We start from the raw sequence: 24,633 nt of genomic DNA on the forward strand, positions 1-24,633 counted from the left end.
CAAAGGCCTGCTCTTTGACATGTATGTGCTAAATCGTTTGATTTCCATCCATGTTTGTTCAGAGGTTAAAAGGTCATCTTGTTGAGAAGAACCTGTCACTTTCATTTATCTTTCACAAGTTATGAGATACATTAAAAAAAATCCTTGAATTGCAGCTTTGAATCTTCATAGCTGGCTCAGGCTGGTGCTGATGTCTCCTGTGGAGCAGGTGGGGTCCAATATCCACGTTTATACAGCAACAGCAAACATTTTAATCCCATGAGGATTACCTTCTCTCTGTGCAGGAAGCAGAAACTATTCATTTTAGGAAAAAAACAAAACTTGCGGATGCTGAAATTCCTCTCGGCATGGAAGCAAAGGTCACATCATCGGGATTAAAACACACAATGTGTCGTCTGCATGTAGGAGCTGCATGCATTAAGATTACAGATTACTTGTTTTATCTTCGGCTCGCACTGCATTTGTTAGCTGATGATATTTTGTCTTATTCCACACGCCAACAGCACATTTTGATCAACCACAGCCCATTTTATTAAGACCCTTCCAGAGAGACATGATAAATACAACAACATTTAACAATATTTTCAAGGCACAGCCAGTGGATAGCCTTACGTAAAGAGCCTGCATGTTAAACTCCGGGGGGGTTGCCAAAATGTCACACATATCTGTAGTAAAAAGTCATCTTTCAGAAAAACTACTGTGACTTCCAATCAAGAGTCAGTCAAACGACCTCCAGAGGGTCTCTGTCAGCCTTCGACAGGACCACTGTTACGCTATCGGGCAGGCGCACGGCTAGTCTCTCCCTGAACACAGCCAGGTAACCCCGCTCGCTGTTGCTGTGGTCACTGAGGATCACGCTGGTTCCTTTTGCCACAGCATCCAGCACTTCATGGTGGGACATCTCCCCTGAAAAAGGGGCATAATTATGTCTGCAAGCGTTGTGATACGAAGACGTTTTAGTGATATTTAAACTAATAAAATTAAATGTTTGTTACCTGTGACATAGAGGTCTGCCTTGACTCCATTCAGTACTGAGACCCCTGACCCAGCACATACAGCCACAGTGTACACAGAGGACTCTGGGGAAGGAAAAACAGAACAGGGACATGACTTTTCTTCTTTCTGTGTGGAGTTGCATGCTCTCTCTGTTCCTCTGGGTGCTCCAGCTTGTTGTTCTGCTCATTCAGATTATCAGTGAATTTAAATTTTCTGTGCATGTGAGCGTAAACGACTGTGAAAGACTCCCAAACTGACCAGAGTGACCAGTGTTTATGAACTCATGTCCTCCATGACCTTCTACTGCAGGGATGTCCAACTAATTTGACATCATGGGCCACTTGCAGCCCACTTTGATCTTAAGTGGACCGAACGAGCAAAACTGCCCTTTCTGTCAGTGTAATGATATTGAACTACACGTTTAAGCCCACTTAATATAAGAAAAAAAAGAGTGCAGAGCTAATGGGTGGAAATTCTTGAACCTCCATCTACGTTTCTACCCTTACTGCAACCGTGGTAGAAATTAAATGTGAGCGTGTTATAATTGAACTATTCTAATTTAGTGACAGATTTGTGTGTGTCCACTCGTCTCTCACCCAGCGTCTGCCCCCAGCCCAGAGCCAAACGGAGGTGACTCAAACCCAGGTGAGATTTCAGTTTTTGGACGGCTGCTCCGACAGTCACTGGCTGGTCCAAAACGCTGCATCGGCCTTGGCCGTGGCCCAGGAGAGGGGGCTAAAGAAAAGATGAAGTGTTACTAATGCGAACAGAACAAGTTAATCATAACAATAGTCAGGAACTTTTTCTTCAGATTCCTGTAACAGCCCGCACCTTTTCTAACTTTACGATGGTGAGAGACTGGCTGGGAGTGCCGTGTCCTAACAGAGCCTGGACACTCGGGGTCAGCGCTGAGTCACAACAGGTTACGCTTACATGGATACCACTGCTGTCTGGTCTAATATGAAGAGACATGAACTGTTATTTACCAGTACAAAGAAACAAAAGGCTTAATAACATCAAGTGTACGATTTACATCCATTACATAACTGTCATGTCTCGATAACTGAGACATGAATTTTGAAAACATTGGTTTCTGACTGTGCTGAGGTTCTTTCAGACTCTTTGTTCCATGTTTAATCCATGATTTACAACTACAGAAAAGCTTCTTTCCCAACTTAAAAGGCACTTTGAGTGATGTAAGTGTACTGTGATTGGTCCGGGTGTGCGTGTCAAACACATAAACCGAACGACCACTAAACAAAGGTGACATTAACATCAGTAAAGCATTAGCCACGCAAACAACAGCTGTTAAAGCAAGGCTTAAAAAGAAGAGGGAAAAAAAACAAAGAAAAATCTGAAAATATATGCAAGGAGGAAGAAGAGAAATCCATCATTAAGTTTGGATATATTATTATTTCTAAAACAAGAAAAAAAGATTTTGATTTTGAATATGGTGTCTTATATAGGAGGGGGGAAAAAATCAGACTAAAGTTGGATCAAAATGTTGTTCATTTTTCTTTTTCCCCATATTCAAACTTTAGTATGTGTAAAATTATTCATCCGACTTAGTTTTAAAAGGATATTATGTGCTTTATGCATGAGAAACTGTAGATAAAGTATCAGTCCTCCACAGTTTCTACAGCCTTAGAAATACGCTTTCAGTGATAGAATATCCAATTATTTTAAGGCCTTCGAGCATCCATACTCGTAGTGCCATACTACCTGATGTTTACCATAATAATGACATTTTGGTTTTAGTTGGGAAAAGGGGCTAAACACAGCCTTACTTTCAACTCCTCAGACATAAAATGTATAATATATACATTTGAAGTTTCTGTAAGTGGTCCGAATGCAAACTGAAACAAATCTTTGGTAATAGTTACAGTCCAAAAGCAGCTTTGGATTACCTGTGATGGCTTCAAGTGTCTGCGGGTGATTTCCAGCTTTGATTAAAGCTAAACGCAAATTACAATAATGTGTGTTTGGAAGAAATAAATCAAAAGTAACACATATATGACAAAACTACCAAAATGGTTTTAATTTAAAGCTTGTTGCTAATCGGTGATGTCTGAACACAACCTGCTGCCTGAATGCTGTAGGGTCGTTCCACCGTCACAAGCCTTCAGCTCCTCCATGATCATGTTTAGTTCCTCTGCGCTTCTGACCGTGAATTCCAGTTTGTGACTGTGGGAGGCGGCGCCGAGAACCTGACTCAACACCGACACCTGACCGCTGCCTGATGCGACAAAGAAAAAAAGCAGTGGGGATGAAATGAAGGTCAGTGAATAAGCATCGTGTTCATATCTAATGATTTAAGTGCGAGCATCACATTTTATATTCAGAGAGACTTCTCACCAAGTCCTCCAACCAGCCAGTCGTTCACGCCTCCTTTCACGCAATCCCATGAAGTGTGAGGGGAAAAGACCGCTATGCCGACCTCCACGGCCCGCACAGCCAGCCGCTGCTTCCAGTCTTTCTGAACCAGACGCTTGATTGGCCGAAACAACGGCGGGTGATACGAAATAATGAGATCGCAGCTCACAGCCACTGCTTCCTCCATGACGGCATCTGTGAGGTCGTTGGTCAGCAGAATGGTCTTAACGGGCCGAGGTTTGCTCGGCTCCACCAGCAAGCCGACATTATCCCAAGACTCGGCAAGCGACAGCGGAGCAAGCTGCTCCAAAACCTGCAGGACTTCCTTTAATTCCATCAGACCGGACGAATGAACTGAGGAGAAATTAACAGACGGAGGAAGGCGAGCTGAGCTCTGTCTGCTAGGCAGGATGTGATGACTGTGGGTAGATGAAGGAAGAGAATGAAGGACGGATGAAAAGGCTGAAGAGCAGAGAGCAGCTCGGGACTTAAAACTCTGTCTAGTCCAAAGCCTTCTACTGGTGAGCGAGAAAAATGTCCAAGCGAGATTTCTACATCCAGTCAACATCAGGGGAGATCTGTGTGGACAAAAAGAAATAACTAAATAATCATAAATGTTAGACATTCACAGATTCATATGTGACTGCAGGTTTTTGTACAAGACTGAAACTAACAACTGCTGAGCTATCATCTTCTTCTTCGTTCCACTGTCCACTTTAGGCGTTCACCACAGTGGATCATCTGCCTCCATCTCACCCTATCTCTAAAATCCTCATCTACACGACCTCCTTCACTACATCCATGAATCTTCTCGGTGGTCTTCCTCTTCTCCTACTGCCTGGCAGCTGCATCTTCTATATTTTTCTTTTTCTCGTGTCTTCGTGGTGTCATCTTTATCCCTCCATGTCCCTCTTTGTAATCTCTATACCTCCACAGGTAGGCCATGAGGATTCTACTGATTTCCTCTTCAAATTATTAGATGTCCTGTCTATTCTGAGTCTATTCTCAGTCCCAGCCTGTGCTGCTCACACTGACACCTTCAGATCTCACATGCACTGAATGTCTGACATTTTTAAAAGGAAAAATTAACTTAATTAATTGGATTAATTAACTTAATCCAGTGATCGGTTTTGTATGGTTTTATACGCATTTCCACCTGCCCATTTCCACATGGATACACATGCTGTTTTTGCCTCGCTTAAAGACTCCATCCAAAGTTAAACACTAATCAGAACAGTTAGCAACAAATGCAAACAGACGGCTACAACTCTTAAGCGTACATTTTTTTTAGTCCGGAGCAAATCATTTAGTAAAAGCCACATACCTGCACTTTATGATTATTATAAACCTTATTCATAGACTTAAAACCAGCAGCTTTGAGTTGTGACAGCTGCCAAGCGTGCAGCTAACAGCAGAGCTAGTTAGCTGCCTTTAGCTGCCACAGTAAACCGTCCTTTAGCGTCAACACACCAGCATGTAAATATATGCACGAGGCAACTTACCGTCGCTTGTTTCTGACGGATGGAAACTAATAACACGATGGTTTTCAGTTTTTAGCTAAATATATTCTGGTGTAGTGGCAGAGGCTGTACTTACTGCAGAACTCGCACGATGTCCCTTTTCGGCTTCCGTCCGCAACAGTTGGTTTTTTGTTTTTTTTTTACTTAATGAATGGCTTTATTTATTTATTTATTTATTTATTTATTTATGGTAGAGCTGGGCGATATGAGATTTTTTCATATCACGATATGTTTTTTTCATTTCAGGCGATAACGATATCTATCACGATATAAGCCAAATAACTATATTTGTAAGATTTAAATGTGCCGTTGCTCACAAGTAAAATGTGAAATAATCAGCAGCTTGTTTTTAAATATTTATTTCCCATAATAAGTTCAACAGGGTAGATGTACTTAAGGAACATGAGACTTTTTCAGATAAATAAAGGCAAATATTGCAAACTACACAAAAGGCAGCCGCTAAAGCGTTTAAGTTTCAAAATAGAACAAACGAAACAGACTAAATTGTCAATTCCACTTAGAAACAAAATATTAATTCTAAAAATAAATCTTAGTTTGTGTTACAGAAGAACAGACAAAACTGACTAACTTTTGTCAATATCAAATAAACTGAGAACTAAAAGGAAATTCTCAATCTCTCCTTGTTGTATAGCTGAGCTTTTCAAACAGTTTTAACAGTTACTTTAGTCTGACAAAAGCCGAATGACGAATTAGCGCTTCCAGTCAGAGACTGAGGCTACGTCCACACGTACACGGGTATTTTTGAAAACGGAGATTTTCCGTTTTCGTTTTAAAAAAATAATCCCGTCCACACATAAAGGCAGAAATGAAGGAAAACGCTGCTATGAACATGCCAAAGCAGCAGGTGGCGCTAGATTCCTAACCGTGCAGAAATGTTGGCCAATCAGAAGTCTAGAAGCCTCGGTGGGAAAAAGTAAACAAAGCTGGGGCATAGAAGCAGAACCGAGTCGTATGTGTGGAGGGACAGTAACTGTGTGTATATGTAAGCATTTAAACACTGCAGAGAGTAGAATTAACAGTATTGTAGAAATTCATTTCACCGAAACAATAACGTGGCGCACAGTGTGACGCATGCACCAGTTTATTGTATTTCCAGACTTGCTTTCGGCACAATTTACAGTGCACGCTACTCTATTTTTTGTCAGACTTGAAATAGCCGAAATACCTTCACACTACGGAACTTCTATGGCTCTTCCGTTCGACAATCTCTCCGGCATTGGAACCATCATCTGTTTTCTCTTCGGTCACGCTCGGTTGATTTTTCTAGTCGGCACACTCATTTCCTCCATTACGCGCTGGCTGCTTCCCAAACAAACACACGTGCGGCTTGGCACTTGTGCTGTACGTAACAAGTCACGCGACGTGACGCTGCGGCTGTGATTGGTTCGGCTCTGCGCTACTTAATTTGGATTGGCTGACCTTTTTTTTTTTTTTTTTTTTTAAGAGGACAAGAGCGGCGAGGTCTATCGCGATAGCTTAATTTCTCTATCGAGTAAAAGTTATATCGCGATACATATCGTTATCGTTCTATCGCCCAGCTCTAATTTATGGGGTCAAGTTATGTCTTTCGTCTTGACCATGAGGACATATACATATAACTTATAAACTTAGCAGTATAAATTAGTTATAGTAAGCATTATAAAGTAAGTTTTATTTAACATATATGGTTACTTTCTTCTTCTTCTTTTTTATTTATCACCCAAAAACTGGCCATTGCGCCATCGACACAGAAACTACAACTTAAATATAGAAAGGACTGAGCGCATGTGCAACAATACAAAGAGGAAAATAGAGAATAACAATGAATGATATTAACATAATTACAAGTGATATTAATTCAGCCCAAATGAAATAAATAAATAATAAAAAATAGAAACAGAGCTTTGTAAATGTCCTTTTATTTTTTTTTACTTTTTAAAGTTTCACATATCCTTCATAAAATTTGAAGAAAGGTGGTTTTAATATTCAGGAATCTGCATCGATGAATAAAATAAACAGTATTATCAAGACTTTGTTGAACTCGGGAAAATTTGGTTATATATTTGGTTTGGTTTGGATTTTGTGGGAAAGAGTGACTGGTGTACGTTTTACTCCCCTTTTTATTGTCCTCTGTTTGGCATTTGTGTACATCTCTTCTATAATTGGTTTCAGTGCTGCAGAGATTGTTGGACGCTGATTGCAAAGACCTCCTGTGTCACCTTTAGTTCACCGCATGTCTTATTGGTCTACACCTGAAGGCGCTCTGGTGTGACTCTGATGCAAGATTAGAGGCCGTGTCCATTATGCTGACAAGTTTCCTCAGCACTGAGAGGACAGAAGGTGATTTCCTTAAGACGGTCTTACGGAAATCAGCTGTGGTGTCCCAGTACGCTACAGCATAAAAAATATAACGCTGGCCACCAAAGAAAAAGAAAACAACAGACGCATTGAAAGATTCACAAGTGGCTCACTGTTCAGCTACAGTATTCATTTAAAGGAACACAACTTGTGCACATTTTTCAAACAGAGGCCAAAAGGAAGTTAATTAGCTGAAGGTGAAGCAGCTTACTGATCTCTTTATTACAGGTCGCACATCAGTAAGACTGACGCACAGAATTCCCTCATCACTCACTTCTCCTGTCCCACTCAGTCCTTTCTTTTTCCGTTAAGGTAGTGCAAATAGCAACAGTATTTGTAGAAGTATTTGTAGCAGTGAAATAATGAAATAACAACATTTCATTGTTATTTCATTGTTCAAATCCCAAATCTTTGGGATTTGAGCATCCCAAAGAATCAGTTAAGAAAAACAATATTTCTCAAGTCGTTACGGTTCGGCTTAGTGTTTTTCAACAACGAGCTTCCCGATGTTTATAGCGCTGGTGTTATGCAATATTGTCTGTACTCAATGTTACAAAACAAATTCACAGATTAATGTGAGCAAGCAACAACTGGATGACTTTGATAAGCTGTATTTACTCTCACAGGGCAGGTGCTCCAGCAGCAGATACCCCGCAGTGCATCCGACTCTTCTCAGAAAGATTAAAGCTAACCAAATGAAATCTGCCTGGGGAAGGGGCTATCAGTGCAATAAGTTAAAATGGTAAGGGTTGTTTTTTTTAATGTGTCTGGCTGAGAAGAAGTCATTGGGTATAGAGGCTACATCAGAGTTGAGTCTGAGAGCAACCAAGAGAGAGATTACTGAGGATTAATGCAATAAAGGTTGATGCTGGATGTTAGAGGGATCAGGAAGGATCAGGGCAAAGGCCAGCCAGTGAGCATTACATCATCAGATTCTTCCTCTGGACTCATCAACCCTCGCTTGGCACTACACCCGTAAGGTTAAATGTGCCCCCCACCCTCCTCTTTAAACACCCTCACTTACATTAGTGTGCCATTAATAGCAGTGAAATCTTGTCACTTTTTTTGTTTCAGTGTCTGAGTCCCAATCCACATAGAAGAACAATCATTTCAAAATAAAAGTAATAATAATAATTGTAATAAAAGACCAGATATTTTGTTACTTATCCATTAAGCATACCAGCAGAGCGAACACTCTCTCTGTGGAGCACCATTCACAGATGTGTGTTTAGTAATTAGGTTCACTTAAGTCCTCATGCCCCATTGTCTGTCTGTTTGATGCTGTGCCCAGTTTGTCGTGCAGCAACATCTGCCTGGCTGGTGTTCCCCGAATGTGACAGTACAGCTTGTCCCGTGGCACATCCCTGAATTCAGCCCCAATATTTAATCCCAGCTGCGCACACTGTGGATCGGTATGACACAATTACTGATCACCAACTGCAAGAATGAATCAGTCCACAGGTAAAAAAAAAAAAAAAAAGTGTTCACGTGCCTCAAATTTCACTCAACCTTTCTTTTCCTTTCTTTTTTTAATGGATATGGGGTTATAATACTCTTTAATACTTTTAAGCTCCTCTCTGTGTTTTATGTCCATATTTCCATGAAGTTCCCAACTTACAGAGAGTATTAACCTCAAATAATGGCTCAGACTGTCTCTCTAAAAGGACACGTTCTGGGACATGAACCTCTTTTTTTTGTTTTGGGGGAGGTTTTTTTTGTTGCTCTTAATACCTTTAAATCTGTTATGCATCAGTCACAAAATCCCACATTTCTGCCTCTTTTCAGTGACATAGTTTCTTAGTGTCCTTCCAAAGTTTTTACTCAATCCTAGCAGAGCAGAGTCCCTAAACTTTTTCATGTTTAAATCACTTCTTTCTGGAGTGAAATGACTGCACGTTACTGGAATGCAAGAAGTCACAAGGACAATATGGTCTACACCTAAATGAGTCTTTGGGTTCCTTTCAGGCAGACACGTAAAACTTTCTTGTTCAACAGATACTCCTGAATCCGTTTCGGATGTTCAGATCAGATGTTTTATTTTGTGCTTTGCCAAAGAAAAGGCAGATCCATGTTACTGCTTCACTTGTTGGAAGTTAGTTACAGATTACCTAATACAACCAGCTCAGGTTAATAATGTACAGTACAGTAGTGACTTAACTTTACATCCTGCTTTGTTGTAACATTGTTTAAATGGTAAGAATAATTTAATAATAATACAAATATAAAAACAATTCCATTTCAACAAACTTCCACTGTATACAGTCTATATCAGGGTTGTCAAACATGAGGCCCAGGGGCCAGAGTGGGCCTGGCAAAGACTACAATCTGGTCCACGAGATGCCTTTGGAAGATATGCATACATTTTTGGACTTTTAATGTTTTGTAACAAGTTTTGGAGTTTTTTCCTGCTGATGAAGACTTTCCTCGTGCCCATTCATTCTATACCAAAGTAATTAAGTAATAGGTAAACAATTAAACACAGAAAGGTTACAGAAGAAATAGAAGTTTCAGTTTTTTACAATAAGTCCACAAAAAAGGTGTGAAGTAACAGGAACTTTCTGATTTTTTCTGTAATCTTACACAGTTATTCCTCACAATCTAAGCCCAAAGAGATGCTGAAGGGTTTCTTTCATTTACTACAGCATTATTTCTTTATCATGTGGAAACACTGAGACATACTTGGACTTCTTTTTCTTATTTTAAGATATTTCAGTGATTAAATATATACTTAGACTTCTTTCCACTGCCCACTAGGATCAAAGTGAACTAAATGAGTTTGACATCCCTGGTATATATGATGAAACATAACAACAGAGTTTTGTTTTTTTAGCACTCTTGTGCTTGAAAAATCATTACAAATTGTAATTCTTTGCATAGCTATAAAATCTGCTCTGAGATCAGTCTGATATTGCTTGTTTTGAGCATCTAATTTTAACATTTGCAAGCCCAGAAAAGAACAACTTCAGTGTTAGTGCGTGTTTGCAGAGGTGCAAATGAATGTTCCTGACTGGCCTTGTCCTCGACTGTCATTGATGGGACATCATTCTGACAAATTCTGCAAAGGAGAAGAAGACGAGGATCAGTTGCTTCACTTCACTGCACTGTTACTCTTTACTGATGTAGGCGAAAGACAGTCTGTACCTTCAAAATCTACGGTGCCATCCCCGTTGTCATCGGCCTCTTTCACTATGGCATCGATTTCTCTCCGGCTCATGTGCTCTCCCATCAGCTTTATCATGGCTGATCGCAGCTCCTCCGTTGTGATCTCTCCATCTCCGTCCATGTCAAACTAACAAGAGGCAGCAAACAGCAGAGAGCAGCTTTTAATCACAGCCGTGATGATAATGATCGCCATCTGGCAGTCTAGAATGCAGGTGGCTGGAAAGTTTCAGAAAAAGCTCTTTACTCTCACCTCTTTGAAGGCGTCTTTCAGCTCCTTCATACCGATCATTCCAGACGTCTCTGCCAGCAGTTTCGGGGCCATCAACTCCACAAAGTCGTCAAAGTCGACTCTGCCACCGACTAGAGGGGAAAAAAGGTTCGACATGTCTGTGGGCTTTTCTGTCTCTCATCAAATCTAGATTAAAGCAATGAAAACAGCCGCTAACTATGGGATTCCTCAACGAATTCAACTTTTAAACAAACACTTTTTTAAGGACTCACGGTTCATGTTGATATTTTGACTCAGCTCGATCAGCTCCATCTCAGTGGGCATATAACCCATTGTCCTCATCAGGTTGCCCAGGTCCTTACAGCTGATCAGCCCGTCCTTGTCTTTATCAAACTCATTGAATGCATCACGCAGCTCTGCAGAGGTTTAAAGTAAAAAAAATCAAATCATAAAATGAAATGTGCAAAGTGTACAAATGTAGGTAAAAAACAATGACGTAGTCATAAAAATGAGAAAACAAAAAATATTACCATCAATCTCATCATCAGCCAGCTGTCTTGTCTGCACAAAGAAATAATAATTGCTTAACTTCAGTATAATATGAACATTAAGAAGAAACACGGTGCTTTCTAACTACTTATGAATGCAGCAGTTATCACAATCACACAATCACAATAGCAGTTTACATTTCCAGCGCAAAATCCATCAAAACAATAATTAAATTCCTGCAGCTTATACTTACAATGTTTTTCCCTCCCCGCAAGAAAATACACGCTGCCCCCAAGCTCATTTCTGCAAGAGGAAATACAGATGTACTTTTATGAAATGTCAGGAAATCACTGACACACGATGTAGAGCTTGGTGGGTTTTGCTATGAAGACACTACTGCTGAAAAAAGGTCTGTTCACACAATAATTAGTCCAATAAACTCTTGCAATAGTATAAACATGTTATTTATATATACTGTTAAAATTTCTTAAAAACTTTACAGGTTACTGACATCTTCTAAATAAAAAAGTTTTAAAGAGATGTTACCTTCCTCAGATGAATTCTGTTTGTCAGCCAAACGCATCACAAATAAGCTCTCTGGAGCTGAGGACCTGCAGCTGACCTGTGCAGTGCAAAAACTACCCTGCCTTCCTCCTCTTGCTTAGTCTTCTCAGTGTGAGCGCTGTCTCTGATTAACCGCAACAGCTTGTGCCTCTCAGTGTGTCGCGACCCTTTGTGCCCAGACTGCCGGGATGCTTGGAAATTGTATGAGGGTGTGTGTGGCTGCATCCAGACGTGGGGGGAGGAGTCAGCGGTGTGACCGGAGGAAAGCGGGATCAGGGATGAAAGAGATGATGCCCTGGTTTCCTGCTGAGTGGTGACATCACAAACTTTATTGGTATCTGAGCCCAGAGCAGACCGAAAATATGCGATATGATGAAGTCAGCTAAGAGGTGCTTTTCTATGCATTGAAGTAATTACAGTGTCCTTCTACTCACTCATGTTTTATGCAGGAGATGCAACACGAGCCTATCATTGTGAATAACTGTTTCAAGTGCAGCATAAAAGAACCAGGGCTATCACTCACACCTGCACTTTATAGCCGTTTATTTGTCAGATACTCATAATTAATGATTTATTATTAGTTTAAATACCTTTCATGGACCTGAAGAAACATCTACAATTTGCTTTTCTAAGTTGAAAAATGTTGGTGACAAATCTACGTTTGAAATCAGCAAAAGTTTCATTTTTAATAAAAACTGTCACAGTGGTCTCTCACCTCTGTGTGAATAACAGGCTCATAAAATCACCACACAATAATGTAGCAATCTCTTTTAATTTGTAATCATTTCAGAATCTAAAGTATTTCTTAAAATTCCTGTAACACTTTAAATGTTTTAAATTTAACAGGATTTTGCTTTTCAGTGTTCTTAGTGTAACTTTGGGGGAAATGTCATAATTGAAACAGAACTACAAACATGTCTTTGGACAAACTGATATCTGAAAGTAAAAAAAAAAGTTATATCCTGCAAAATCTTCTCATCAGGACGCTAACAGGTAATTTATATGAAGTTTGCAGCAAAAGTCAGTGTTCATCAAAGACTACAAATAAAGTTACATGTTTATGATCATTGATTGTTTCTGGATTTTGTGGCTTTATTTATATTTTGTGCTGCAGAACACGTGACAGTAACACAATAAAAGAATAGATGGTCATTTGGCTCATCGCTCTGTTGTTCCAGCCCTGATTATTTTCAAAGACATCAGAGTGAAACAGATTTTTGAAGTATTAAAGAGTCAGAGGCTGATTACAGCTATTATCCCACTGTGTGATAATCTGCACGACTATTTGTTTCATTTGAATGAAGAAAGAGATTTACGGCTGTGTTTGAGGTTAATAGTCAACACAGAGGTTTAAAATAGCATTTTATTTTATGTTCATTTTGTGTGTGTGTGTGTGTGTGTGTGTGTGTGTGTGTGTGTGTCTTCATTTTTTGCCAGTTTGACAGGCAGAGTTTTTTCATCACATGCACATCCTGATACAACCCCAAACGGATTTGTGTGTCCTTCTGGGACTGAACCAGAGATCGTTTCTTTGTTAGGGAAATGTGAAAACCAGCTAACTGCAAAGGCTAGTATAGAGGCTTTTCTTTAAATTATACGTTTAGTTATGTGCAGATCTCATATATAGGTATAACAACATCATTTGTTTCTTTTTCCTTTTCTTTGTTCTTTTATTGTTGAAGAAATCAGTTTCCCCCTGTCAATTACAAGATACTCCAACAACAAAGCCTGCTTCATCCTCCTTGGGACCAACATTTACTAAATAAATATCACGTTGTGTTCATGAACACCTACCCCAAAGTAGGAAAGCTACACTGCTATTGCAGGTATAATATTCTTAAACTAACAATAATATTTGCTATGCTGCAAAAGAAAATCACAAATACTGTAAAACAGAAAAATACACTTATAAGCAAAGCTGAGTAATAAGCTGCCAGAGTTACTGCTGCTGCTCAGAGCATTTTCCTCTGTGTTGAACCTGCTTCACATGTCCCATAAATGACTTTAATTGTGATTTAACAGTGTTCACGACATCTTCAGGTTTCGTGTGGGGAGAATTTTGTTTCTTGTTCTTCTTTTTTTAAATAGAATATTAAATTCCACATATGAGTAATTTGTATAATCTACATCAGGTATGTTTTTTCCAATTTATTTTAGTTCTTCGGGGGAAGAAAAATCACACTGATTATATAGAAGTCTCAAGAACCCACAAAACCTTGTGTATCAAACATGATACACTAGCTTTAACGGTTAAAATTTCACCATAAGTGACAAATATGGCTGGATAGTTTGTTTGCTGAAGCTCTTTATCTAAACAGCTTGGGGGTGGGGGGGGGGGTGTTCCACCAAAACCATGTAAATGTTTAGTCTGATATTTTTAGATGAGCTGAAACACTAAACGGTCTCGGTGGCGTGCATGTCCTCTTCTCCTGACCATTTTCTCTTTGCATGCCTTCCTGTTATGTAAATTTACCAGAAATCTGTTTGCATAAGAAGCATAATCTGCTGGGCAATGCAACAGGAACCAATAATGATTTATCATCCTTTTTTTTACCCTCTCCTCAGTCGTTGCAGTGGTGGGCCAGCTGAGGGGTTATGCAAGATCACATCCACAGCTGCTGAAAAAATGTCTGTGGAGGGGAGGGCAGGAGGTATATGGGTGAAGAGAGCCTGATTTAGAAAAAACTATAGGAGGGAGAGAAACTTCACATCAGCTGTAGGCTGATGAAAAATATGTTATTTGATTAATAAGTAGACCAAGATGCTATCAATGCCACGTTTGTAATAGCAATGGCAATTTTATTCGTATAGTACATTTCATTACATGAAACTCAATGTGCTCAACACAGGATAACATAAAAACCAGAGCAGGTTTACGATGCCTAAAGGCTGTAAAAACAGCAAAAATTAAATTATGAATCCTACAAGTGTGACTCCCTCAGCTGTGTTACCCTTTCATAAGAAAGTTCTTTGTGGGAGTGTTACAGCCTGACCAGCCTCTGAGAATCACAACATACATAAAGGTTTAGGGGAAAATATTTCTTTTGTGTGTGTGTGTGTGTGTGTGTGTGTGTGTGTGTATCATCTGAAAATGCACAACACAGATTATACTGAGTGGATTAAGACAGCAAGTGCCGTGCCAAACAAGCCATATGTGTGATTGCGATGACATGTCGCTGCGTGCAGACATCATCTGAAATCAAATCAGGTTGAATGAAGGAAAACAACAAAATCCATTTAAGTGAAAAGGGATTTGGGGGGAAAAAATCGCATTTAATAGTCGCTGAATAAGCTCTACCCCTACACACTGGTAACAAATACCTGAAACATTGTAGCCTATGTACTGGTCTTGATTTTAAATAATGGCTTACTGATGCTGGTAGGTCACTGCTAGACATGTCTGTCCTTCTGTTAGGTTATGCAACAGCATCACTATATAGCATTTTTAATTCTCAGTAAGGATTATATAGTAGTTTTGGAAAAATCCCGCAATCTCATCACGCTATAGCATCAGAAATTTCTCCATAAAGATTGCATAATGATCTGTCATCCCAAATGCTGGCCACTATGATAAGGAAAGAATAAACAACTTTATTAATATGCACTGAGCTAAGCTTTAAATACTTACATCACTATGTATGATGTAATTATTAAGAGAGCTTAATTATTGTTTTCTGAATCAAATCCTCTCATTTATTTATTAATTTTTTCTCACCTTCACAAAGGAGCACATCGAAGAGGACACGCAATCTACTGTGTAATCTATTTATGAGGCTGGCCTGCAGATGTTTAAGGACATAATGTAGGCCAATATAAAAATACGTGCACCAAAGGTGTTTTCTCGTACTTGCTGTGTGTGTTTCAGGCAATGCTGACAATCAGTCAGCATGAGTTGATGGTTGATTTATAGCAACAGTGGACTTTTATGTAATTTTGCAATGCATTTTTTTCAGAAATAACATTTTCTGGACGCAGATGATTATTTGTGTTATTACAAATCATTAATACATGCTAATATTAAAACATTTTATCTATATTTGTAAGAGCAACTTTACAAAATTGGTCTTACATATAATATGAACTTTTATCTTTAGATTTCTACAGCGTCTGTCTGATTAATAAAGATTTCATTCATTCATTCGTTTGTTTTGTATCCCATATGGTACACGTGCTGTTTACAGGATGACTGCAGAAAGATTAGCATTAAAACAACTGAAATTACTACTGAAACTACTGAACAAGTCCAAGTAGTTTAAGAAGGGAAAACTTACCAAACTCTCACAGTTAAATTGCATAAAATGAATGTTGAGAGTCTATTATCAATGGGATAGGCCCCAGAGCCCCTGCGATCCTTATTTAAAGTAAGTCAAAGGAGATGGATGGATGGATGGAGTTCAGAATAGTTACTACAATTCAAACAGTACTTTGAAGCAATTTTACTTCCAGTCTTAAAGATATAACTTGATTTTATTTAGCCTTGTTTTTGTTTTGTTTTTTATGTGGGACATTACTAAGAGATTTTTATACCACTTGATGCTTTGTGGAATCATTTAGTCCTCTAGAATCAGTAGAGGAGGATGTTAGCCGAAGCTAATGTCCATTACGAACAAGACATCTCACCCCTGTATGAGCCTGTGGAGGCCATGAGTGGCTCCTTCAGCAGTAGACGGTTACAGCCACTGTGTAGGACCTAGTACCAACACAGGTCCTTTGTCCTGGAAGCAATCCGACTGTTCAATATGCACATAAATACCTGAGAAATCACTCACATAGTGGCATTGTAAAGTGCTTTGGGTGCCTTGAAAAGCGCTATATAAATCCAATCCATTATTATTATTATTATCACATTGCACTTTATGTACATATAATTACTGTGACAGGTCTTTTAGTGTATATATTAGCCTATATTTTATTTTTGCTTTATTTTATTTTATTGTCTTTTTACATGTTTTTTGATTGTTTTTAGCGGTTTTAGCATTTTTGCGCCTTATTTTTTTCATTGTTTTCTAATATATCCACAATTATCTTGTTATTTCTGATCATTTTGCGGCCGTAGCAAGTGTAGATTAATAAAGTTCCTTTCTATCTGTCTAATTCTGAGATTCCTAATCTGAAATTTTGAGATACCTGTCCTAAATATTTAAATTATGGTCATAGTTTTGTTTTGTTTTATTTATTTTGACTGAAATACGCTTCCACATTAGTTAACTATACGAACCCTGATAAATAATGCGAGCTGCTCTTACCAGTTCAGTTATGTTTTTGCGAACCTCCTCGGCCACGTGAGGATACTATTTACACCTCACGTGTTCGTTTGAAAGGCGTCGAAGAAGAGCAACTTCCGTTTTCCGCTCGGCTCCCGCCCCGCTCCGCCATCATGAAGTCCTGAACAAAAACGGATGAGAGTCGAGCAAAATGGGGATAACACGAACTGTTGATGAAATCCGCCGACAACATTATCGTAATGACAGTGCACAGTGCTGAGCGGAGCGGAGCTGTCCATTTGAATGCACCAGCCTCCCACTGAAAGCGTCCCCGGCAGCTCCTGGCGTTGCGTTATTTAGTTAGCGCTGGTGCTAACAGCAGCCAGAGCTAGCCGCTGATTTTCTCTGGACGTCGACGCTGCTGCTAGGTTAGCTGGCAGGCGTCGGTCTAGCTAGCTGTCACTTAAACTGACTGCCACTTGACTCATGTCAAGTCGCACACGCCTGCTAGCTGTCCAATTGACTGGGGGCATCAGGATGGAGAGGGGTTTAAGTAAAAGCATCGACAGGCAGAATGTGGTTTATTGGTGTTGAATAGACACCAGCACCGAGGAAAGAGGAGTGAAGACCACTATTTTCCAGGCAGGCCGGTTAGCTAGCTTCAGAGCTAGCTACAGTGGATCCCAAAAGCCACGGTAAGACGTGCTATAAATCATTCAACATGCGGGGCTGTGAGCGCATCCCACCCCGTTTGCAGGGGAGACACCGGCTAGCATGATTAGCTGCCTGATTTTCAGATCTTGGGGAGTTTGACATTGACGTGGAAGCTTGTTGTTGGCCTGCACCTTGAACATTCTTGAGTTGTTGTCAAGCTGCTGTTGAATACATGTGGATTTCTATAGAAAGCAGCAGCTTGGGTAGCCTAATTGAGCAGCCGAGTGCAAAAAGCCGTCTAGCTCGCTCAGCTGATGCTGATGGCAAGCACATATATGGATAATTGCTTATGTGCCTGACCAGTCAAACACAGTAGACATGTTTTGCACAATAGGTCTGTGCTTCTCTGATGTTATAAAATGCATGTATGTTAAAGAGAGAATCATTGGTGAAACCATGTAATTGTGGCAGACGTTGTGTGGCGTTAACGAGACATGGATGGTTTAGTTAAAATGATTACAAGCTTCCTTTTGCCTTAGTTACAGTCGTCAGAGAAGTTCCCATTTTTAAAGGGAACCTAATGCTTCCCGTTTGTCAGAATCAAAATGGCCAAGTGAGTCTTGGTATTTTCATGTTCAAGGGTTTGGAAAAAACTTGAGCTTGATTGGTGACTGTGAACTTACAAAATTGCAAAAGCTGCCATTGCCCATTTATCAAGGTGTTAACCCTTGATAAAATCTTAATGACTCATGATGACCTAACTTGTTCCAGGCTGCTAACTTTGACACCAGGGAGAAGTTGTTATCTGCACTGCAGCTACACAAAAACATTCACCATTGTACTGTGCATGTGAGTGTATCATCAGTTGGCTTTTCCAATATTTTTTCTTTGGTAAAGATATATCAGCTATATTTATTCAGCATTTCCAAAAAATATATTTTCCATAACCACACTTGGGGGTTGGGGTGGGGATTGGTTCACATATAAGAATGCGTTGATTTTGACCTTCAGAAAACATCTGATGGTTCTTGCTAGAATTCAGAGACAGACATCACGTTTCATCTTTGTTATTTCAAGGTTTATAGTCTAATATCAGCTCTCTCAGTAGGACATACTTTTAGTGTGGGGTAGTAATCGCCCACATATTTAAACGTGGTCTTCCTCACCCATTTAGCCATATCATTGTTTTTGCTCATGATAGCTCTCCAAAGCATAGTGGTTACATGGTGTTCTACTTAAAACTGGTAAATCTTGTCATGTTGTTCCCACACAGGAAGCAAAGCATGGGGCTGCTAAACTGGTTGGCAGTTTTTATGTGGAATTTGGCCTGATGTTGTCTGGTGGTTTTCAACATTTCGAAAGCTGTATGGAAAGTCAGACAGGGCCAAGTTAATGCTACAAAATGTAGTCCTCAATTTGCTTGTTGGTCACAGTTCATTAAGAAGAAAGAAAGAAACGGCTTAGGGGGGAAAAGAGATCCTGTCAATATATTGCAGTTGGTCTTTTGAAGTTCTTGGCTGTTGGTATCGGCCTCAGAAATCCAGTCTCACTGATGCTCTGCAATACACTACACAGTCAGTTTGATGCCTGCTTCTCCTTATAATCATATGAACTTTAATTCATGTATTTCTATAAGGCCTATCAGAATACTGTGCAAGTGTGTACAAATGCAAATCAAACCAAGTGTGAGTCACTATGTTAACATTTTGATAGGAAAAGAAAAGCAATCCAGCCCACCTGGTTGTTCAACCTACCCGTCTGTGTTTTTGTTCTTCAGTTTTAACAGAAGCACACCTTTTATCTTGTCGCAGTTGCTGTGTGGTTTTGTGCGCGGGCTGCTGAAGGACCAATGACAACATCATTGTATGAGAGCAGTCTTTTGTTCAGCATTGAGAAAGAAAATAATATCAAATAGTCCAGTTTTTGTTTTTTGTTTTTTTTAAATCATAGTTTCATGTGTCAGGGAGATTAAAGAAGCCATTAAAGAAAGAATAACTCGAGGAAAAAGATGTTGCATCTACCATTTTAAGATCATTTTGGATCTTTAAAATTGATTATGTGCTTCAAAAATGATGTTTGTTTCCCTGTACTGAAGCTAAAGCCATATATTCTGTGTTTGGTGAAAATATAGCAATTAAAAAAACGTATATCTTATTTCAGCGAATAAATAGAAAGCTGCTTTCAGCTTCTCCCTTATTCACAAGGCGGCCGCCACAGTGGCTACCTCCACTTGTTTGATTTCTCTCTCTTCCTGGGATCGAACCAGAGAGCTTTTGCTTGTTAGGCAGATGTATAAAACACTTCATTATGGAGTCACAAATCTCAGTGTTAAACAAAAAAAAAAAGTCATACAGCGGTAAGTGTGGCCAGCCATGTTCACCATAAATGTAGAGACAGACAAAGATTCAGTAGCCTGTAGAGCCACCTTTGGCAGCAATAACTTGAAGTAATGGTTTTATGTATGACTTTATCAGTCTCTCACATGATTGTGGGGAAATTCTTGCCCACACGTTGCTGCTGTGCTTGGGATCACTGTCTTGTTGTATGACTTAATGTCAGCCAAGCTTTAGCGGTCAGACAGATGGTCTCACATTTGACTCTAGAATACTTTGGTATACAGAGGAGTGCATGGTTGACTCATTGACTGCAGTGTGCCCAGATCCTGTGCAAAACAAGCCCATATCATCACACCTCCTCAACCGCGCTTTATCGTCGATATGAGGTGTTAGTGCTGATATGCCGCCTGGTTTTCTCCTCACGTCGCAAAACATCTCCACTTTGGTCCCGTCTGTCTAAAGCACATTGCTCCAGAAGTCTTGTGGTTTGTTCACATGCTGCTTTGAAAACCTAAGCTATGAGCTTCTTTTTAGAGAGAGGAAGCTTTCTCCTGCCAACTCTTCCAAACAAGCCAATGTGCTGTCATGAACTTTAACATTTAAAATGCTAACTGGGGCCTGTAGAGTTCTTGTTTTTGTTCTTCTGAGCATTTAATGGTCTGATCTTGAATTTGTTGGGACATTCCCTGCTGGGAAGATTGTGGCATTGTGTTAACACACATCTGAATGCTCCAGACCAGCAAACTGTCAAAACTTCTGCTTTTTTTAGAGTGCATTTAATCGGTGGCTGCTGATTACACCATGGAGTCCTATGAGCTCTTTTCACATATATGCACATTGATGAGCCACAAGATTAAAACCATAAAAGTCACTTTTGTGCCACCAAGAAATAAAAGATCCCACCTGTCATGACATGATCAAAGGGGCCTCTTTGGTGTGGCAGCACACACTGCCACACCAAAGAGGTGTGGCAGGTGGTTACAGGATGGGGCCTTCACGTGAATATGTTATAGGATCAGCATTGGTTAATCAGTATATGAGGGTTTCTATTCTACTTTATAAGTATAAACCAAAGTGGGTTGCTCCTAAGAAGCAGAACAGCAAATAATGGATGGATCTGCAGAGCAGTGTGTTGGTCACATTGGTGGGAAAGTTGGCGCATCCTCATGTGAAGTGAAAAATATCTTTCAGTTGATGTTTGTTTGTTTTTGTTTTTATTTGTGTGTCCACTACAGAGGGACATTAACAAATAGGCCGGGTCTCAGGAGGCTATGATTGCATGATGATGCATTGCAATTGAATATTGCTGTTCTCGCTGGCCTGCAACTGAAAAACTAGTATTTTACAATGTATAATTTAATGCTAGTTAACTGTTGGATCTAAGATGTTACACAGCCACCCATTAGTAGCCAGGACTGCAGCTCTGGCAGACGGCTTGACTCCTCTCTGTGTGATGGGAAGTTGTGAACAAGAAGTGTGGATGGCAGCCCTGCCTAGCCGGTGCAGTTCTGCAGTATTGTGATCACGAGAAAAAGGATGTATGTAGGTTGTGTCACAGTAAACTGGTATCTAAGAGCTCTGCTGTAGCAATGCAAAAGCACATTCTGTTCACGTGTGTGGACGTTACCCCACGAGGAGAGAACGCTAACACTGCTTATGTTAGCCACACGCAGCAGTCTGTGTGTGCAGTGTTCTGCTCAGTGCAGCGTGCCACACATTTTAGAAACATTAAAAAGATGTTCCAGGTCTTCAAGAAATTGATCAGGACCATCCTTTGATATAGTGCTGCAATTCTGCAAGCTTCGTACGTACATTACAAGACAGTCTTCTGCAATACATGAAAATATCTGTGTAGGAGAAGAAGAAAAAGCATTAACAGGGTTTAAATGATTACATGATATGTAAGAGAAATTCTGTATTTCCTTAAAAAGAAAGAAAGAAAAGAAATAACATGGGTGTAAGCCCAGATTTGTGCTTTGTACTGCTTTCCCCTTTCATCTTTGGTTGAGAACAATATATTTTTTAAATGGCATGAGTGACATCAGTGTCAACAATTTCCACCACAGAGATCTAAGTGTGTCGACTTCATGTGACAGACTAGACCGTGTTTCCGAGGCAACTCGTGCTTTCAGCACAAATGTTGGTATCCTTTCCAAATAACAGATGCTCACCCAGTGTGTCTCTTCCACGCTCACCAGGCGCTGGCCATGCCGTCGAGTGTGCGGGCCGGGAGCCTGAAGGACCCGGAGGTGGCTGAGCTCTTCTCGAGGGAGGATCCCGAGAAGTTCTTCACGGACCTGAGGGAGATCGGCCACGGGAGCTTCGGAGCAGTGTACTTTGTAAGTTAGTTTTCTTAGGGTTTGGCTCTTTAATAGAAATGTGATAGAGTGCACACAAGAGCCCTTAAGTGTGCTTTACCCTGAGTGCAGGCTTAAATGTGAAGGCCTGTTACTTAATGTGATTTCAGATACTTGTGTTCATTTATCGGTTTGAATTGTGTGTTTGATCTTTGTCAGCTCTGCAACAGAGTTGTAGGTGTGTAGTTATGTTCGTTTGAATTCAGTAGTAGGAAAATGTTCAGGTATGTGTTTTTAACATGCAGCTTACCTGAAGGCATATAAACATGGGGACAGGCTACGGACAAATAACGCTGACTGAGTACGCTGAAAATCGGTTTTTGAATTCTGGAGTTTGGATGATATTTTAGTTTTCAGTCACACACTGACTCAGTCATCTGGCAAACTTTAAAAAGTGCTCTGCTTGTTATAAATTTAAGACTGCAGTCTCTGAGTAGTTAGCATGGTGTTCATAATGTTGTATACAGCTGTTCTTCACTGAATTTATATAATGTAAGCATGAGAATGCAGGTGAAATGAAAATCATTACCTTTGTATATATATTATCGTCTTATTAATGTCTAATTATTTCTCTGGCTTTGTTTTTCTTCTTATGTAAGTTGATCAGTGTTTTGGTGCCATAGACAACAGTGTAGGCTCAGTTCTTCCTGCATATAAACCATTTCAGCGCCCACCTGAGAGGTTATTACTTCCCTCATAGGAAGTTACTATAAATAAAAGATCTTACTAAGTAAGGTAACATGACTCATTACCTAAACTACAGGCAGGCCAGTCGTGCTTATGTGCATAGGCGCATTTTAAACAACAAAAACCTGGACAGGCAAAATTTTCATAGCGTAATTTAAAAAAAATTTCATACTTTGATTTTTGCATTGTTTTTTGGGGAGATTTCACTTGGTTCAAATGTAATTACTGCTATAAATCTTGCTGAAGTCGGAGTGATTGATGCTAAGAAAAGCTAAGCGCAGCAAAGAAGAATAGCTGACAGATGGCGGTACTTCTATTAAGAGCACAAGCTGGAAAAACCTGTCGACTGAAGATGAAAGAAGAAGGAAAAAGTAAAAAAACAGTGCAAGTCGGGGAAGGAGAACAACTTTTCAGAGCAGGATAAAAGTCCCTGTTTAATGAAGGGTGAAAAGCAGCCAGTCATGGATGAAGGGATGATAGGAGGGCAGAGGAGAAGAGGGAAGGAAGCTCTGCAGAAATGCTCGTTTTATGTAATGGCCATTTCTTTGTTGTATTTAATGTGAGGAGCATTGATGGATGTGTCTCAAGTGCTTTGTGGAATAAATGCTGCACTGATGCTCTCAGCCAGGTTTAAGTGTTTGAGTTTTGCTTGCAATTAACTTTGTGTGGAAGGAAAAGAAAACAAGGCGAGGGCGTCTGTGCTATTTAAAGAAATAGTGACAAAGATGGTTCGAGCAGCATCCAAAGCTTCAAAAAATTTACTGCATGTTGTCCTTAAATTTTCCCTACTAGGCCCACGACATCCGCACAAATGAGGTGGTGGCCATCAAGAAGATGTCCTATAGTGGCAAACAGTCCAATGAGGTAAGACCTGGCGACTCTCTAATGGCTGGTCTGCTGCAGATGTAATATCTTATGGATAGAGTGATGAAGGCTCTGCTCGTATCCTAGAAATGGCAGGATATCATCAAGGAAGTGAAGTTCCTCCAGAAACTGCGCCACCCCAACACTGTGGAGTACCGTGGCTGCTACCTGAGAGAGCACACAGCCTGGGTGAGTGTGTGCAAAAGCTGTGCTCTCATCAGTGTTGTGTTAATCAAATGAATGATTTTAAAAGTGACTTGCTTAGGAGGTCGTTAAAGATGTTAACATTCCCAGTACCACACATTTAAAAAATAAAACAAAGAATATAGTTGGGGATATTTCAGCATCCACTTTAAACACATTTCTTTTTTATGCACATATTTGGGCCACCAATGGCCTGTAAAAATACACCCAGAACTTTGTCCCCTCTGCAGTATTCCTGTGTTCATTTTCACTATTTTTGAAAAATGTCAAAGATGAGTAAAAGCAGTGCTGTGATTGATAAATAAATACTCAATTTATCGTTTTATTTTTATTTCAACTTGAGATCATAACAACCATCAAATTTGGTTCTCTCACCCCTCGACTTACTCTCCCCCCTTAGCTCCGTCTTTTACATTCTCTCTCTCTCTCTCTCGATCAGGAAGAGAGCAGCCTTTTGTTTCAGTGTGAATAAAAACATGAAACGTTGACCATTTGTTCTAATATTGAAACCGGTTTCTGGTACTTCCTCCTTTTTTCTGTGCAGCTTGAGGCAAGTTGCAGTTGCCACAGAGTCTGTTTGTTTCACTGTGACTGCAGGAATTAAATATAGTCTCTGGTTTCTGCAGCCAAAAAGCA

General features: G+C 39.9%; 3 protein-coding genes across 6 annotated transcripts in view; 1 reads left to right on the forward strand and 2 right to left on the reverse strand.

Annotated features, from left to right (window-relative positions):
- Positions 1–507: 507 nt before the first annotated feature.
- Positions 508–5,025, reverse strand: nif3l1 (NIF3 NGG1 interacting factor 3-like 1 (S. cerevisiae)). Of its 3 annotated transcripts, none has more exons than XM_085466171.1 (7): positions 4,966–5,025; positions 3,352–3,947; positions 3,076–3,232; positions 1,828–1,951; positions 1,593–1,731; positions 996–1,079; positions 508–906 (listed from the first exon to the last, which is right to left on the reverse strand). In XM_085466171.1, the coding sequence occupies exons 2-7, from the start codon at positions 3,935–3,937 to the stop codon at positions 722–724; spliced, it is 1,275 nt and encodes a 424-aa protein (XP_085322297.1). In that variant the 5' UTR covers positions 3,938–3,947; positions 4,966–5,025; the 3' UTR covers positions 508–721. The 3 variants fall into 3 exon arrangements, with proteins under 3 accessions (XP_085322297.1, XP_085322298.1, XP_085322299.1); XM_085466172.1 differs by lacking the exon at positions 4,966–5,025 and adding an exon at positions 4,872–4,959; XM_085466173.1 differs by lacking the exon at positions 4,966–5,025 and adding an exon at positions 4,694–4,836.
- Positions 5,026–9,271: 4,246 nt separating this feature from the next.
- Positions 9,272–17,020, reverse strand: cabp5a (calcium binding protein 5a). The gene is made up of 8 exons (XM_085466178.1): positions 16,938–17,020; positions 11,674–11,997; positions 11,381–11,430; positions 11,169–11,199; positions 10,911–11,054; positions 10,660–10,769; positions 10,389–10,536; positions 9,272–10,302 (listed from the first exon to the last, which is right to left on the reverse strand). The coding sequence occupies exons 2-8, from the start codon at positions 11,708–11,710 to the stop codon at positions 10,274–10,276; spliced, it is 549 nt and encodes a 182-aa protein (XP_085322304.1). The 5' UTR covers positions 11,711–11,997; positions 16,938–17,020; the 3' UTR covers positions 9,272–10,273.
- An 11-nt stretch (positions 17,021–17,031) lies between these two features.
- taok2b (TAO kinase 2b) overlaps positions 17,032–24,633 on the forward strand; it is a 31,558-nt gene continuing 23,956 nt past the window's right edge. For both annotated transcript variants that reach the window (XM_085466175.1, XM_085466174.1), the window contains exons 1-4: positions 17,032–17,590; positions 22,084–22,224; positions 23,722–23,793; positions 23,881–23,982. In XM_085466175.1, the coding sequence (XP_085322301.1) occupies positions 22,093–22,224; positions 23,722–23,793; positions 23,881–23,982 (306 nt within the window). In that variant the 5' untranslated portion in view covers positions 17,032–17,590; positions 22,084–22,092. The remainder of the gene's footprint in view (positions 17,591–22,083; positions 22,225–23,721; positions 23,794–23,880; positions 23,983–24,633) is intronic.

This window comes from Copadichromis virginalis, linkage group LG8 (assembly GCF_057382275.1).
Source record: "Copadichromis virginalis isolate Kocher_CV1m ecotype Utaka linkage group LG8, C_Virginalis_male_GT1.1, whole genome shotgun sequence".
NCBI lineage: Eukaryota > Metazoa > Chordata > Actinopteri > Cichliformes > Cichlidae > Copadichromis > Copadichromis virginalis.